At 39.2% G+C, this 18469-nt stretch overlaps 1 protein-coding gene across 1 annotated transcript; it reads right to left on the bottom strand.

Annotated features, from left to right (window-relative positions):
• Nucleotides 1-429: 429 nt before the first annotated feature.
• tars1 (threonyl-tRNA synthetase 1) lies at nucleotides 430-17617 on the bottom strand. The gene is made up of 19 exons (XM_039804004.1): nucleotides 17448-17617; nucleotides 16880-16957; nucleotides 15988-16178; nucleotides 14040-14163; nucleotides 12944-13068; nucleotides 12121-12238; nucleotides 11969-12033; nucleotides 11360-11438; nucleotides 11019-11165; nucleotides 10117-10215; nucleotides 8981-9147; nucleotides 8035-8197; nucleotides 5822-5959; nucleotides 2746-2823; nucleotides 2559-2659; nucleotides 2033-2137; nucleotides 1740-1812; nucleotides 1179-1293; nucleotides 430-1043 (listed from the first exon to the last, which is right to left on the bottom strand). The coding sequence occupies exons 1-19, from the start codon at nucleotides 17505-17507 to the stop codon at nucleotides 895-897; spliced, it is 2175 nt and encodes a 724-aa protein (XP_039659938.1). The 5' UTR covers nucleotides 17508-17617; the 3' UTR covers nucleotides 430-894.
• Nucleotides 17618-18469: the final 852 nt, after the last annotated feature.

The following is an 18469-nucleotide window of genomic DNA, read 5'->3' as shown; positions in this document are numbered from 1 at the left end:
GATACTCCAACTCCCATCCAAACCTCCACTCTCTTGTGGAAAAATTAGATGTTTCCACTCTTAACTATCTTAATAATTTCAAAAGTTGGCCCTGAATATGCAGGATCTTGAACTTATGAATTGAGTTGTGACTTGAAAAACACCACATTTCTTAAATGATATAGACTGTTAGTAGAACATAGAACCATATATTGTACTTGTTGGTTTATAGTCTGGATTTCAGTACATGTTGACTTTGTCAGCTACACAATTACTTTTATTGCTGTAATTATGTTATGCTTTTAATGCTAATTTTTCTTTTTCTTCACACCCTGACAGCTTGTTTGCAGCTGCTTAATTAAGAAGACAGTTCTGAAGAAAGAAACTGCTGCTGAAATTTCAACATGGAAAAGTAAAAGGTAAACTTTATAAAAAAAATTACAACACAAATTAAGAATAGATCATTTAATAATCAAAATTGTAACTGATGTACAATTCCCTGAAGAAAGAATGATACAAACTGTAACAAACCATTTCCCCTCATTTGTTTTCATCAGTTCATCAATCAGCTGTTTAAAGACCTAGTCATATTGGAGTCTCACTAGTTGTATTTCCATATAAGCGGAAGGCATAAGGACAAATATACTTCATTCCATGGTGTACAGAAACCATAAGACTTTATAACCAAAAACTAATGATACAGTAAAGAGGCAATGGAAGACACCAGGTAAAAAGACAACGGTTAAATCTGAAAAAAATGTGACTTCTAGAGGACAAAAAGCAGAGACTAGGCACCAATGTAAAAGTAGTTTTATCCCTCAAAAATTGATTTCAACTATATGGCCCTTTAAAGTTGCAAGACCCGAGGTACTGTTGAGAGAAGGACGAGCTGATAGCAGCGAGTTTGAGAAAAGCTCAGAAGTCCTCTTCAGCATTTCGACTCCTGCAGGTCTTGAGTTGTTTCAGACGCTCAATGCACTCCTCCACAGTGCGCTCGCCGTGGACTTTGTTATCTCGGGTGCGTACATTCACAGTGTTACTCGTCTTCTCCTTCTCTCCCACCACTTTTCCAAGCAGGGAAACATGCAAAGAGGAAAGAAAAAAAAAAAATCAATATCTAGATGGACAGTGCGAAAGAGATAACAAAGATAAAGAGAGGAAACAGACAGAAGAGTGAAAGAGAGTGTGTTGCCACTGACCCAGGATAAAGTTGTACTGCGCCAGCTGTGCATTTCTGATCTTTTTGTTCAGAGTGCAGCCGGGGTCGAGATCCACATCAGTCATGAAGCCGTTGTTGTGGAAGTCCTGCTTGACCTGCCACATTATCAGAGAGACAACAGTTGAATCCATGCCAGCACGTTATTGCATTTCATTCATTTCCTTTTATCATTTTTAATAGACTTCTACAGATTCTGTTTTTTTTTTCAATAACTTAGATATTAATATCTTGACTGTGCAGCTGTTTATAAATAGGCTGTTTTGTGCAAGTAACAATGCGTTTAACACAAAAAATTATCAAAGGTCCAAGATTTCACACATTTGAAAGGTAAACTTGGGTTTCGTTTTTTGTTGCTCTAGCCATCAGTTGTAATAACATTGTACTTCACATATGTACATTACTCTGCACTTTACTGCTTTTTGTACTTGTGGTTTGATGCTAAGCTGCATTTCATTGTCTTAGTGACCGTGCAATGAGAATAAAGTTAAATCTAATTCTTGGAGTGAGACTATGGACTAGAGTAGCTGTGGTCAGTGGTTACCTTCTGAGCGTAGTCCTCACAGGTCGGTCCGACAGGTACAACCATCACTTGATGAGGAGAGAGCCACAGTGGCCTGAAACCCAACACGACACATTCAACTGGTTAGCAGAAAAGCAGGACAGGTACCTGTGCAATTATTTACACCCCCAAAGAAGTGTTCTTTTTTTTCTTTTTCTGTTCAGTGAATCCGAAAGTCATTAACCGTGCTCAGGAGGAAATGCAATGAAACAAAAATGTCTATGTCGGCGCCTACTCGACAAATCAACCTTTTTTTAAATTGATTGTTTACAAACCATTTGCCTCCGTAGCTTTCAGTCAGAATAGCGATCATCCTCTCTACTGATCCCAGGATAGCTCTGTGGATGATCACTGGTCTCTTCTTGTCGTCGCCATCATGACTACAAAATCATTTGAAGGGGGGGGGGGAAATTAGGAACTCACTTAAAAAGAAACATCCAAAAGGAAAGAAACAGTGATCATCTGGAGAAATAAGTACATTCTCAGCGTTCGAGCTGCATTGTTTTTTTGTTTGTTTTTTTATAATACGGTAAAAACCATTTAACAGCAAAATATAAAAAATCTATAGCCTCTGGGGCAGCTACTAAAATCTTGGTACTTCTCCATAAATGCACATCACAGTTTCATTCAAGCCAATGCTATGTTTTGCTTTCACATCAGCACTTAATGTTATCCCATATGCCACTATGTTAACTGTATGTTTAATTCTATGATGCACATGTGTATTTGGAATGGAAAAAAAGAACTTTTTTTTTATGCCATTTTACTTAAAAAATGTGTCTAAAGCAGTAGAAGAGTTACCTGACAAAGGTGAGATTGAAGCGGATCGGAAGCTGGAAATCAAGCTGAATTGTGGCACACTGATGGTACCGACCGATGGCATCCTTGATCTGAATGTCAATCTGCAAAGAAACGACGCAAGTCATCAGCAGCTAATCCTCCTGCTGTTTCAGTTAAAAGGGCATCATTACTGCAGTGCATGGCTCACCTTTGGTCCATAAAAAGCTCCATCACCGGGATTGAGAATCCATTTCTCCCCAAAGTCATTCAAGCTGCTCTCCAGTTGCTGTAAAAACAAACAATTAGTGTTTTGTTACACTATCAATGGCTGACCAACACGCAAGTAAACAGGGGTGTTAAGCAAAGCTGTATGTTTAGACCTGACATTTCCTTCATCTGGAACTAATCACTGAACTGAGAAATGTTAACGTCTCAATAATATTTTATGGTTGCTCGAGGGATTTAATGAGGTGAGGGAAACATGCAGCAAGTTCGGTTCCAGTCACTGATGCCAAGTTTTTCAGTCAGTTTCTCGTGTATACAATTTTCCACCTTTGTGCATGCAAACATTAATCATAAAAAGTCAGTGCTGAATTTAGGAAATGGTTCCCTCAGAGAAAAGTGTCCTGATAGGTCAACTAAACAGCTGCAGAACTATTCTAATTATCTTTTTCTTTTTTTTTTTTTCTTCATAGCTCCAGATATTAAACTGGTCATACTCATAGTATCCCTAATTTGAGAACTGTGACTTACTGAGAGAGGTATACTATTATTATTATTATTATTATTATTATTATTACCCACGCAGTGAGAAAGAAACAGCACAATCTCTATGCTGTAGTCTTTAAGTTCTCTGGTCTATTCTGTCCATCAGCAGACTACAGTGTTTAATATTTAAAAAAAGTACTGTGGCCACTGGATTGATTATTAATAAAATAACATGTTAAAAATAACTTATCATGAGTAATGTGCTGCTGCCAGCGGGCAAAAGACACACTTGGAAATTCAGTTAAAATGAAGCACTACGGACAGAACACCACTGACTTAACCAGAGATGGAAATTAAAAAGGAGCTCTTTAACGTTTATAAAGTATCCATATCTGCATTATATATGGCTCACATTTTACCACACTTATTGAGTTTCCATCTGTTCAAGTATGAATGTGGATACAGTTCCCTGTGGGCTTTGATTTGTTGTACCCTAAGACCAAGTTAAATCGTTCTAGTGGGTGAGAAAAATGGAGCATTTCCTGTTGACAAAACAGAGAATGCATTTTGCCACAAAAAAAACGTCAATCAATATGATAAAAATATCACAATCAATGAAGGGGGAGATGACACATGGTTTGGGACAGTGAGGCATAAAAAGCATAATCTTATTCAGTTTCCAACAGTAAAAAACTAAACAATAATCAAAACATCTTTGAGGCAGCGTTGCAATGTGCACTGCAGATGTAATAATTCACTGGTGAAATCAAACGGCCCTCTAAACAATCAGATCAAGAGGAAAACAAATGTCATGTGAAAGAACATCTCACCCTGCTTAAAAATTCAACGCATGGGGTGTCTTTGTCACCAGATACCTTTTCATTCATTCAGAGCCTGCCAGTAAAGGCTTGTCAGACTAATAAACCATATACTTGTGCTACTGATAAAACAATACAGTATACGTGTGGCACCTTTATCCAACAACTGTCATTTAGTGATTTTACTGATTCATCTGTTTGACTAGAAGTTGTCCCAAGAGAGACACTAAGGGCCCTATTTTAACGATCTGAAACGCAAGTATGAAACGCAAAACGCAAGTAGCTTTGTGGGCGGATCTTGGGCGCTGTTGCTATTATACCGGCGGGATAAATGACTCTTGCGCCCGACGCAAATCTAAAATGGGTTGGTCTGAAGTAGCTAGGTGTGGTTTGGGCGTAACGTGCAATAAACCAATCAGAGCGTCATCTCACATTCCCTTTAAGAGCAGGGCGCTTGTTCTATGGCGGGTATTGCTATATTATGGCCGGATTTGCCTGGCGCACGCCAGCGGGAGCTGTCCGGGATGCGGCAAAGTAATAAATGCCCGTCTTGGCCGAGTGGCGATTTTGCTCGCGACCGCTCCGGGCGCATCTCCTCAAGTCTGGAGAGGATTTTGCTGCAGCCATGGGCGTGGAGCCTCTCAAACGCACCACCTGCACTTGTTGTGCCCCTTCCTCCTCCCCCACTCCATCTCCGTCCACCCGCTCCATCAGGGCGCATGCGGCATTACTCCCGGACCAGATCTCGCCGTAGTTCAACATCACGTCTCCTTAAGTCCTCTAATATTTCCTCATTTATGTCATCAACACATCCATGATTCATGGAAATGTGTAAAACACAACAAGCCACAAAGAATGCTGCGACTTTTTGAGGACTGTACTGTAAAGTGCCTCCTGACCTATCCAAACACCTGAAGCGCATTTTCAGTAATATTTTCCTTTGTAATTATGTATGGTTTGCACGCTACATTATGGCCAAGCAAGCGCCCCTAAAATAGCATCTGAATAACGCGCTACTGACTTTAGACTAGCGCCACTGACTTTAGACCAGGTTTTTCCTGGTCAATGGCGGAATTGTTTTCTGAAACTGCAAAATAGCACCAGGTAACGTTTGCGCCGGAACACGCCTCCTCTTTTCGCTGAACCGCCCCCTGGAGCGCAAATACATTCCCTAATTTACCGACGAGCGTCTGTGGAGGGAAAAGTCCGCTGTGCGTCGGGTGCAAAATAGGAATGATACATGCGTCGGTGTACAAAGGCAATTGCGCTGAGTGCAAGATAGGGCCCTAACTGTGTTTCATCTAATGCCGAAAGCACCGAGCAATACACTCATTATCACTCAGTTTAACTCACTCACTCTTATTATTTTGTTCAAAATAGTTTTAAACACTACCTGTTCTCTCCCAGAGAAACTTTGAGCTGAACCCAAGATGTAAAATATAGCTCTAGTCCACAGAGAGTGAATTTGATTTGACAGCAAAGGCAGACGGTGACTGCACTGTACTAGATTCTCTGGAGATGAACGAGCATTTTCTGCTTCGGAACAGATAGCAGCTCTACAGAAAAAAAACATCTTCATTAAAGTATAAATATTCTCCAGGTCTACAAATTAAATTTCCATGTGCTGTCCTTTGAAGTGGTTCCAACATTTCCATCTTGATAATATCACAGATCAGCATCTTAATTCTCCAGTGAGACTTTGTGAGAGTGCGGTTCTCAATTTAACCATACGAGAGAAACAAGAGGCCTTCCGATTACCTTTTCTGCTTGGTCCCAGACGTCCGGGTCCCCCAGGAACTTCTCTGGTCTTGTGGAGAGGTTGAGTTTGAAAGTGAAGCCAAACACCTCATACACAGTCCGCAGGAAATCCAGGCAGCCCTTGATCTCCTCCTCAATCTAGGGTAAAACAAACAATGTGAGAGAATTAGCATAATCCATTGTGAAAGAGCTGCATGTTCAATTTCTCATGAACCATCATACGATATAATCACAAGAATGAGGATAAACAGTTCATCTTATTGGATGTACATGATACATGACTGTTTCTCAAGCAAGCAGCTTGGATGTCAAAAGACATGCGGTCAAACAGGATCTAAAACAGAGAAGAAAAATTAAAAACAAGCGCCTCTGTTCAAGAGGGATAACTCTCTGTCCCAAGTCCTAACCGTAAGCTACCATCTGCAGACATGATAATAAACTACATGGCAAGTATAACATAAGAACATATACTCTCCTTTGCAGTTTGCTTTACATTTGAATTTGGTAAGTCACAAAAGACACTAACAGTTAGGGGTGCACGATTCAGAAAATGTCAAGATTCGATTCAAAAACGACAACAACCAGTACTTTCTAGCTGCTGCAGTCAAAGTGAAAAATTAAAAATGGAAACAAACAATTTGTGTACAAAGTGCAGTCAAATGATTACCCATCCAATCCACTAACATTACTGACAAAAGTTGTAAGTTGCTGTGTCTCTACATTAGAATAGAGCAATTAGGAAATCACTTCTGTCTTCCAAAATTGTGTTTGTGCGCATCGATATTGGCAGCGCTCCTCTTTGGTGAAATAACTTAACATGCAAATTGCTACACCACGCTGCGGCAGCTTGTGGAGTCCTCTCACTTAACCTGAGAATGTGACAGACCGTTCACTGACAACGTTACCTGAATTTATTCAATAAACTGTCCCAGCAAGACACTGATTTACTGAGAGCCTTCAAAACTGGCCTTCTTCAAACAAGTATAAATTCTTCTCCACAGAAAGCCACTTCTCAGTAAACTGTGATTGCTTCCCACTGTTTACCGCTGTGCGTTTGTTTTTTTGTCTTAGCATTGTTTAACTTGCATTGAAGTGTTTTTTTTTCTTGGAAATGCATATATATACCAATTTAGCTTTGCTCTCCCATAACATTGTCAGATTCATGACGAACAGTTTTTAGTGTGTGTTAGTATCAAAATTGATACAGTAGAACCAGAGATTTTGTCCTTCTTATTCCACACATTCATTCCTCTTCCTTGTCAAAACCTGGCACTTACATTACCCACAATGCAACTTCGACAGTTCGGTTGGAGAATTGTGTGTGTGTTACACCAGTAGTGGCTAATGGAGCCTCGAGCAGACATGAAGAGCGGGTTATAGATGTCTGGTAAGATCCCTTCTTTCTCCACACCCTCAGATTTATTTTCACTTTCAAACTTGTAGTCTTCAGCTGCAACTGACGCTGTCTGAGTAAGGCCACTTAAAAGGTCCCATGACATGGTGCTCTTTGGATGCTTTTATATAGACCTGAGTGGTCCCCTAATACTGTATCTGAAGTCTCTTTCCCGAAATTCAGCCTTGGTGCAGAATTACAGCCACTAGAGCCAGTCCCACAATGAACTTTCCTTAGTATGTGCCAAGGTGGAGGGTGGGGGTGTGGCCTTGACCAACTGCCACTTTGCTTGTTTGAAAGCCATGATGTCTCTCTCTCATGGGTGGGCTAAATTCTCTGGGTGGGCAAAGCAGAGAAAGGGGAGGTAACTTTGCTCCTTATGACCTCATAAGGAGCAAGATTCCAGATCGGCCCATCTGAGCTTTCATTTTCGCAAAAGGCAGAGCAGGATACCCAGGGCTTGGTTTACACCTATCACCATTTCTAGCCACTGGGGGAACATAGGCAGGCTGGGGGAACGCATATTAATGTAAAAAAAAAACAATTTCATGCCATGGGACCTTTAAGATAATTAATCAAGACTTCAAGCAGCTCCCTCTGGAGACGCAAAAAGGCTTTATACAACTTTTTCACATGTACAGTAGTACTCCACATGTTTTTTTTTGTTTTGTTTTTTTAAACAGGCTGATGTGTAAAATTGGCAGAATAACCCTTTAAAGCCAAATTTATTGGTGCCATCAGGCAACCTTTTCATCACATTTGAATCCAAAATGTATAAACTTGGCAGAGTATTGTCAATGCACCATTGTCCAAGCCTCACCTGGTCCATGGTGCAGAAGATATGAGCATCATCCTGCTGGAAGCGGCGGACACGGGTGAGGCCTGTCAGGGCTCCTGACAGCTCGTTCCTGTGCAGAACGCCAAAGTCGGCCATGCGAAGGGGCAACTCTCTCCAGGAGCGTGGACGGTGATCAAACATCAGACTGCAGCCAAACAGAGCCAGGCATCACATAAAAACGACACAAATTACTGCCTACTTCAACCTTAAGTTATCACAAAAACAAAAAATTGCTCTACTGCTTCAATACTACTATGAAAGACTGCATTCAATATTTGATTTAACTGAGATCTAACACAAATGTGTTTGAAAGCTCAATTTCCATTTCAGTATGATCTCCAGAGGGTTTGCCAATGTGGATAGCACAAAGATTGGAACAGTAAAAAGAAGATAAAAGATTTTAATACAAAGAGCTGCAGTCTGGCTCTTCACACTGCAATGCAGCATTCAGCAGTAAATTGAACTGGGTCATTCAACAACACAGTGGTCCATTACGAGTTGAGCGGAACTGGATGACAAATCTAGCAGTAAAATATGAAGCCATTTCACAATGACTGTGCCAACTCCTGATAACAAAACCACTCTGCAAACTCTTATTAAGCTATTTAAGTGTGGGAAAACATTGCTTAATGGTTGTGCCGGTTTGCCACAGGTACTAAATATTGTACCAAGATTAAATAACAATACTCTGAGCTCATTAAAGGCTACCAACACATTTAGTGAACAAACAACCTTGGCTCCAACAAAGTCGTTTCTCTGATTAGAGACAGAAACCAACAAAACATATCTATTTCACACTGGAGCAAGACTTGATTCACAGTGTGGGTGTTTTTTTCTTTACATTTTATGTTAATTCTTTTCTAGTCCTTTGCTGAAATTAAAACCGTATTTTCAAACAACTCTGAATGTGAGGAAAAGGAGGCCTCACCAGTGTCCCGGGCAATTCATGGGTTTAAGGGCGAAGGTCTCCTTCTCTGCCTCGAAGGAGAACATGTTGTCGCTGTAGTGCTGCCAATGGCCGGAGGTCTGCCACAGCTTACTATTGTAGATGTTGGGTGTCACCACCTCCTGGAAACCTCTCTTCCTGTACTCACTCTGCCAAAGACAGACATAAGACAGTCTTAATAGTGAAATCATCTTTGTGAGAATTCTGAGTATATACCATAATGCTCTGTACACATCACAACTACAAACAACTGGTAAAACTATTTGTCAACACCTGGGGACTCGCTGATAAATAGAGCTTTTCATCTAAAACATTCATTTTGAAAAAGTAAACTACCTCAGAAAACATTTAAACCGCTGCATATTCACATCCCAGTTGGTTTACACATGATGAAGGGGATTTGGGCTAAACTGAAAGGAAATGGTAGGCATTTCTATCCCGACAGTCATATACCCTACAAACAGTTGGATGCGCAAGGTATTTTGTTGCGTGCCTGTTAAATAAACACATCCCACTACTCCCCAGTCAGAAATCTATTTTACCACATCAAAGTGAAATTGCTTCTAATGTGCACTGCATTATGACTGAAAACCAAGTGAGACAGAAAAATGTGATGTGTCAATATCTATTTACAGCATTATGGTTATAGCATTATTGTTGTGGGAAGAGAGGGCACACATATGATTTTGCATTTTATTGTATTTTTATGCACATGTTTATGTGGAAATAAAAAATAAAAATCCTTTTGTTATAGTTGTGAAACTAAAACATTTTATATGCGCAGCTCCTGGTTTCAAAAAATTGATTAATTAGCCTTTCATTGGTTTTAAGACCATGACCAAGTTGTATTATGAACATATAACTAATCCTTTCCTACCCCTCTCTATAAAAGAATATGACGCTAAAGTGATTTAAAACTGCAGCAATACATCTTGTGAATATATAAAGCCATTATTATTGCACAGGCCAACTAAAGGTCCAAATCTGTTCTCCCCAAGCTTCCCTGCCAATTTAAACTTTCTGAATTATACCCTCAGTCTTTTTTTTTTTTATGTCTTAAAGTTTGGAGTGAGGTCACAGCAATTTGTCCACTGTGTGTCAGACAGTTTTTGACTTACTCTGATGAACTCAATCAGGGTGTTGTAGATGAAGGCTCCCTTAGGCATGAAGAAGCAGCTTCCTGGACTCAAGTCATGGAAGAAGAACAGGTCCTGCTCCTAAAAAAACAAAATTATATATATAAAAATAAAGGGTTTGTTATTGTGATGGAAAACTACAAAGAGCCACCACCCAGGCCAAACTGGTTTCACTTTGAAATAATGCAACTGCTCATAACATATTTAAAGTAACTAGGGTTTGTCTGACAATGTACTCCGTCTCCTGCTCAGATCGCTTTTCCACACCTGTTATTTATATATCCTACCCTGCACACACACAACACACACACACACACACACACACACACACACACACACACACACACACACACACACACACACACACACACACACACACACACACACACACACACACACACACTTAAAGTAACATCTAAGTGAATGCTGCATTATGCCATGGCATAATTTTGGCATCACTCAAAACTTAAAATATGGCATGGATAATTTGTTTTTATAATGCTTAATTGACATATATATTAACAATACATGTAAATGACCAACTTTCTAACAATTCACAAAGTAAGTGATACTTTCTGAAACATTATTCTGACATTTAAAAACTGCTACAAATGCACCCAGAGTATACTATATATACACACTATATTTTCACACTTCAGAAATGGCTTTTAATATCCTGTCTGTTGAGAAAGTGTGACTTGGTAACATCAGACACACATCAAAACCAATTCTGGTTCTTATACTTTAGAAGTATTCTACCGGTATTTCATAAAATACAGTGAAAAACCTTTGTTTGTAAGAATAAAACCTGTAGGAGACTATTTCAAAATTACCATGGAAATCAACTCTTTCTACTGGTAGTTTCTTCGCATCTCAATTCTTACCCGGCCCAGTTTGCGGTGATCTCTGTTCTTGGCTTCCTCCTGAAACTTCTCCCACTCTTTGAGCATTTTGGGGTCAGGGAAGGAGATTCCGTAGATCCTCTGGAGGGTTTCCATGTCCGCCTTTCCCTCCCAGTATGTAGACGAATTCTAGCACACGACAAAAGAAATATGTTAGCTTTAATCAGTCTTTTGGGTCCATCAAATCCCTTGAGAGGCAACTCTGCTCTGAAATGGGGACATATGTGCTTACTCGACATTCAGGGCACAGAATACAGTACATGAAATACTACTTGTTTTATTCAACAATATGTCCACATATACACTAACAATACATGGCTCACCTTGTGGATCTTAAGTGCCTTGATTTTCCCTGTATGTCTCACATGGGGCCCGCGACACAAGTCAATTAAGGGACCACACCTAAAATGCAGAATGTTTAGTGTTTTTACAAGTGTGTTTACAAGAATAGTATAAGTGTTGCATTTAGGATAAGGCTAGCAATATTCTATATATAGTATATTTCTGTCATTGTTATCAAATCCCATAAAAAGACCAAAACCAAGAACGCGTTAATCTCTCAGTACTCTCCGACTTCCAGACCGATCTCTGACACTGCTGAAGACGTAAATATTTAAAAACAAGTCACAAATTCATGATTAAATACTTTAATGGGACAGATGAATTTCTTAGTACAGCTAGGCACCAGCTTTTTAGCAAACATTTCCCTAATAATACAGCGCCCATGTTCATTGTAATAAACAAAGCATATGACACAGAGGAATATGCTATATCAGGCTTTGGCAACAGAGACAATACTCAGTCAGTAGGATCAATGTATTCATGGTTTTGGTATTTTAAATGGGTTCTGTTGACACTACAAAAAATATAGTTTATCACCAGAATTCTAATTTAAAGACAAAAACGTTGACATGCACAGGGCCAGGACTCACCTGTAAACCGTGGTGGTGGGAGTGGTAACCTTCTCATTCAGAATGCGGCATTTAAACTTGTTGTACTGTCAAGGAGCAGAAGTAGTTTTAGAGTTCTGTTACTTATTAAGTGTTCCTTTTTTTTTTTTTTATGCGCTTGTGTATTCAAATACCTTAAACATTTCCAACAGAGTTTCCTTCTTTATCTCGAGCCTCTCAAATGGCTGCTTCTCCTTGATAATTTTCTTGCACAAGGTCTCCAGACATGGAAAGTCATTGCTCGATACGCCCCTGTCCAAAACATCAAAAGAGAAACACAACAAGAGCATTACATTCAATGACAATAACTGTGTCTTACTCTGTCTGCCAGTGTTTCTAGAGGGCATCATGGATGTGACCAATAAGCCATGTGGCCAGACCTTTTGTTCACCAATGTAATTCTTTGATATCCAGAAACTGATAACCTCAGCCGGGCATGGGCAAGTACTTAAAAGTCCTTGGCTTTAGGGCTTGAGCAATGTCAAAATATGCTTGCAAACAACATTCTCCAAGAATTCCATTTGCATAAAATGACTTAATTAAAGAGGTTGTAGAATTAATTAGACAGCTCTCCTCACGCTCTCCTGCAGCAGGGAGGAATGCATCTGTTTCAGGGAAAGGTCAAGTGAAAAAGTTGTTCAAATTTCTGAAGGAGTCTCAATACATTTTCAAAGCTTCTCAGAAGCAATCTCTAGTTCTGTGTTTTGAATAGATGTGCTTTTAGGCTTCCAATCCTATGAGCATACGTATATAAAAAGATGTCATTTAAAATCCACACCCAAGAAAAATACGGCTTGACAGCATTAGTGTCATTCCAATCAACCTGTTTTGTGTTTGCCACCAGTCAGTGAACCAGACCGTTGCCAAGCATTGAAGTACACACCAAAATAACAATAAGAGCTGACTAACACCAATAATTGTACAGACAAATCTGAACCCAAAGCCTGTGTGACTCACTCATTGTTCTCCAGGAACATGTCATAGTAGAAGCCGTTCTCAATGGGGGGACCGTAGCAGAGGCAGCCTCCATACACCCTCTCCATGGCTTCACCCAAGATATGGGCACTGGAGTGCCAGTAAACCTAAAACAATATACAACAAAAATATTACTTTATTAGCAGAAACTGCAGTGCAATCCATCCTTTTGTGTTTACTAAGAATGGGAAGTATGGCTTTACTGGAAAATCAAGATTGTTGACCTTGTTACAATCATTCATTGTGCTGCAGACTTTGTTAAAGCTTTTGGAAAAAAGTGAAACCACTTACATTGTGTAAAATCACTTCTGTTGACACAAAAGAAATGTTGAAAAATATGCTATAAAACCTGCTGAGACTTTGGAATTTCTTATGTACGTGAACTGACAAATTGCTCTTCTTCCGGTAAAATACTCAGCAGCTTGTATAGACAATGATGATAAAATTGGACTTTTAATTTAGGAACAAGTCTGGTTATTCTCTTATAGACCAGTTGCTGCCACTTTTATGACTTTTAGTACATGATTGCAGCAGTGTTTTACATTCTCACGTCTCCTCTTAATGTCTTTGTGGCTCAGACAGCTGGTAAATCACAGAGCTTTGACATTTAATATTGATTGTAAACCTCACTCATCAATTTAACCTTGCCTGTCCTGACTACATATCAATAAGGTTGAACGAACTCTGCGAGATGTGTGTACTGATCAGTAATTATCGTATTTGTTAAAATCACAGTACACTGACAAAATCCCAAAAAACTAATTAACACCTTTACTTTTGACAAAATATAATGTATAACCTTAGCACATAATTCTCAAATGTATAAAAACAAACTGTATTGTTCTGAATACTCAACTGAGATTTAATGGGGGAAAACCGGAAGAATTGTTGAAATTTGTACTTATACTTTTCATAGGCAGGCGAGTATAGTTTTGGTGGTCAAGAAGGAGCTAACTGTGCATCCAAAAAAAGGTGTTTAAGATGAATAAACTATACTACACTCTTCTCTCCTATATGTAGAGGGGAAAAAATAAAAACAAGCGTCGTCTGCGTCAGACAAGGGATGAGTTTGACTTACAGCTTGGGCCTCCTCATCATCAAACTTGAGCAACTGAAGGCTGCAGTCGTCCTCCAGTGGCCTGTCCAGGTCCCATACACTGTTGTTCACTTTAGCAATCACTGTGTTGTCGGCGAGGCCTTGACTGGACATAAAACAGAAAAATATTCCACATCAAATGAATGTGCAGATGTCCAAAAATAAGATATTCTGACAGTATACTGGAACAGATAAGCTTGGTCAAAAGAGGTCAAAATATAACATCTTGTTTTCCATCCTGTATAGCTAAAATATTAAAAAACACACCATTAAATTCTGTTGCGCATTTCAACATAAATAAATATCGCAATATAATAACCATCCTTCCAATCCAAACCTTCCAATACTGATTATCAAATTTTTGTTTTACATGCTTACAAGATGTGTGCATGATTATATGATAATGGCGACTCAAACGCAATCTTCTTTTAAATTATTTTCAGATAAGATCGAGAGAAATCTGAGATGCAGTAATAATTATTTAAACTGAGTTTAAAGCGTTGAAGCCCCCCCATGCTTCTGAAATTACAACACGCATACAAAACTATCCAATTGCCTTGGTCATGAGAATTTTAGGACCTAAAAACAGGTTCATGCGCCACAGAAGGTTAGAATGACATGCCATATGCACCAATGTGGTCATTGCGTCATAAAGAAATAACAAGCAGAGCAATGCAGCATCCACTCATACAACGATGGTCATAGAGATGCTTACATTTCCCTGTGTTTTGTGCAATCTGGTCATTTGAACTTAAATCTATCATCATTATATAAATATCAACAGTCTCGAGCACCTTTTGTATTCTCAGGCTATGCCACGAGAAAGTTTCCACTCCTTCTTTTAACACTAATGAGTATTTTCTTGTCTTCGCTGGACGGTCTTAGGTTGGCGGGTGTCATTTCCAATTATTGTGTATTTAAAGTGATGGTTTGGAGTAATTTCACCCTAGGGTCCTTTGCACCATGACCTCGAGCCAAACACCCGCCCAGAAGCTTTTTTCACCTGGGTCTAACATTGGGAGCGTTAGCGTAGAGTAGCGTTATCAGCTGAATAGCTTAGCGCAGGGGCTAATGGACCCACGTTTGTATCTCGTAAATGAGCCCACTAATAATGCCCGAAATGATACAAAGAGTCTACACTGAGATAGCAAATAGGTTATACATTCATAAAACAGTGGATTGAAAACAGAATTTTTTGCCTGCTGGCTTCTGCTCTCCGCTTTTGTTGTTGCTGCTGTAAGACGAGTGCTTAGGGACGTCTACAAATTACAACACCGAAAAGAGATGCAACAAAAATATTTTTTAATTTAACATAAGTGCTGTAGTATAACTAGCAGGAGACAAGTAATAATTGAGCTAAGTTTGGAGACATTACCTTATTTAATCATTAAATTAATAAATATTTTTGTTGTATCTCTTTTCGGTGTAGTAATTTGTAGACGGCCCTAAGCACTCATCTAACTGCATCTAGCAGCAGCAGCAGCAACAGAGAGCAGGCAAGTGTTTATATTAAATTAATACTTTCCAATCCATCGTTTTATGAGTACATAACCTATTTGTACTAGTGTAGACGTTTGGTATCATTTCGGGCATTATTAGTGGGGTCACTTACGAGATACAAACGTGGGTCCATTAGCCTCTGCGCTAAGCTATTCAGCTGATAACGCCACTTCTGGGGGGGTGTTTGGCTCAAGGTCATGGTGCAAAGGACCCTAGGGTGAAATTACTCCGAACCATCACTTTAATGTGGGTGTTGTGAAGACTTTTAAAAGTGTAACAATGAGTACAGTCTGTACAAATAAACTTGACAGCTAATCTTTGGAAAATAAATTCCTGAAACACCCTTGAGGTTTTCCTTCTTTTTTTGTGCTACATGAAAACGAGGTGTCACATTTAAAAGTTACATCATCATCATCATCATCACACGGACCTGATTCCACAGGCCACTTGGTATGGTGTAGTCTTCCAGGACTCGGCATCCACCACCTTTCCATCGGGCAGAGTCACCTTGATGGCACGGCTGTTCTTCGCAGCCCTCTCTGCCATCAGAGCTTCATGCTCAGCTTTCAGCTTAGCGTACAAAGTCAGACGCTCATCAATGTACTGGGGTGCTGGTGTCAGCTAGACAGAACCAAAGGTGTAAGTAAATGGAGGATAGCGGAAAAATGCTGTCACTTTAAAATAACTCTGATTGGGTTAATCTGCACAAATAGTTTATGCTAATGCTAATTCCCGAGTCTCAGTCAACTGCACATCGGACCATTATTATCCATGCATGACAGAAGGTTGAGATGAAAAATTTTAAAAAATATTGAATTGAAATATTATTTTCTTTGTCTACCCACTATTTTCTAATCTTCTCAGTTTGCCACAGCTTCTACTTCACAGTATGTACTGTAGATTATTATGGAACAAACAGGACAAAACAGTGAGAGCACGAAGACACACCAGCACTTTACTGTACTGTATTAAGGGACTTGGACCAATTACGTTTATAGTTTGTGTTTTAGATTGTCGAAATATTTTCTGTTCTGAAACTCAAACTTCCATTCGTGCTAGAACTATCTCAATGTGATGTCATTGTTGACCTTTTTTTTTCATTGCACTTCGAAATATGTGCAATGTTTTACCAAATTAAAATAATTGTTTTAATCTATATTAGTATCTAATCAAAATGGGTGTGTGGCTGCTTGAGATGTGTGGGCATGCAATTACAAAGACCTACACAAATATGTACACCATGATATGAGTTGTTGTAAAACAATACATTATGATGTCTAATAATAGCATCTATATAGATGACACTTTATTTAGCAACGTACCTCTGCCCTGCTTCCAGAGTCCCCAGCAGAACTTTTAGCCTTCTTTTTTCCTCCATCTTTACCACTTTCAGTTCCCCCCTGTCCAAAATTCACGCTATGACGTTAGTGAACTTTTATCAAGAAGAAAGCGGATAAAAGACAAAGAAGTTTGGTATGACGCTGGTTCAGACTCACCTGGATACGATCTACGCACTATTTGCATGTGCTGTAATAATATATTCAGCGACAGTGAAACATTCAAATCACCGAATTTTGAATTGAGTTTGGCGTAAAAGGGTATTCTCTCTCCCGAACACGTTAGCTACGTTAGCCAAACCAAACTCGCTGGCTGGTCTCGCTTAATGACAATGTAACACCATTTTAATGCCTAAACAGATTGAAACAAAAATTAAACTAACGCTGAAGTTATATTGAGAGTGACATTTTGGGTAAAGCAAACCTAACGTTACTCATAAAGGCTAGCTAGCCAAAGGGTAGCACCGCATTGCTGGATGACAGCATGAATCTGACTAACGTTACACTAGCTGCTAGCTGGCTAATATGACTTAAACGTAGCCGGTTACATCACCTTTTTTTTCTCGTCCACTTGCAATTCGCTCATTTTCTCCACGACAGTTTGGTCAGCCATAACAAGTGAAAGGCTACCTCAGTTTAAGAGATAACTTTTGCAAGTCTATGCTGTACTGTACTGTACTGGTGCCGGGTAAGGGCTGATGACGTTGCCCGGATATTGCGATTCTGATGCAACATTGCCGTAGTAGGCGGTGCTTTGCTATGACAAAAAAACTCAGGGAAAAGTCAGAAAATCATTTCAAATAACATCATCAGGGCAGTAGCCAGCAAGGGAGTTTTGATTATATCTACATTTTGGTTTATTTCTTGTTTTGTAGTGCTCCTGCGTGTGTGTTCGTGTCGGCCGCTGTCCATTTCCTAAGGTTCTGAAATGTAGCTAAAAAAGTTTTGACTACTTTTTTGGGGGGGTTTTAAAGAGCGTGCGCCTGTGAGCACCCACGGAGGAAAACATAAATCGGCGCCTATGCTCAGTCTCACATTTCAGGAGACCACAGTATGTTTGGATAAATAATGTTTTGCATTATATTTTTAAGGTGCTCAGAAAACAAGGTCAGCTTATGCTGAAAATGCAGTTAGGGCCTGTTGTTGACAATGTGGCTTGATGGTTCACAGAGTTATTTGGTCAAAGTCTAGGCTTCAATTTTGCTTTTCCTCTCGTCAAAATATTTTTCTGTATCTTGTTTTGACTGGTATAGATAAGAAAAGATTGGGTTTGGGAAATGTTCATGAAGGAATACTAAAAGATTAGAATAAATTTGGTGGAGATTTCAACATGTGAATTTAAAGGTGTTCCTCGACCTCTAAATTTGTCTGTTTGACATTAACCTATATTTCCCTTTTTATTTTTTATAGCCTACATCTTTTTCTTTTATGCAAATGTTATAAAATGTCAGCTCCTTATGTGGATCTTAATTATAATTTTGGTTTAAACTGTAACCTAATTATGAAAACCTTATACGTGTTGTGTTGTTATTTACATGTCCAATATAGAATACTGGTATGTCTTTTAATCTAATT

Source organism: Perca fluviatilis, chromosome 6, assembly GCF_010015445.1.
Source record: "Perca fluviatilis chromosome 6, GENO_Pfluv_1.0, whole genome shotgun sequence".
NCBI lineage: Eukaryota > Metazoa > Chordata > Actinopteri > Perciformes > Percidae > Perca > Perca fluviatilis.
Note: the sequence above shows the minus strand (reverse complement) of the source record. Positions and strands in the feature narration are given on the sequence as shown.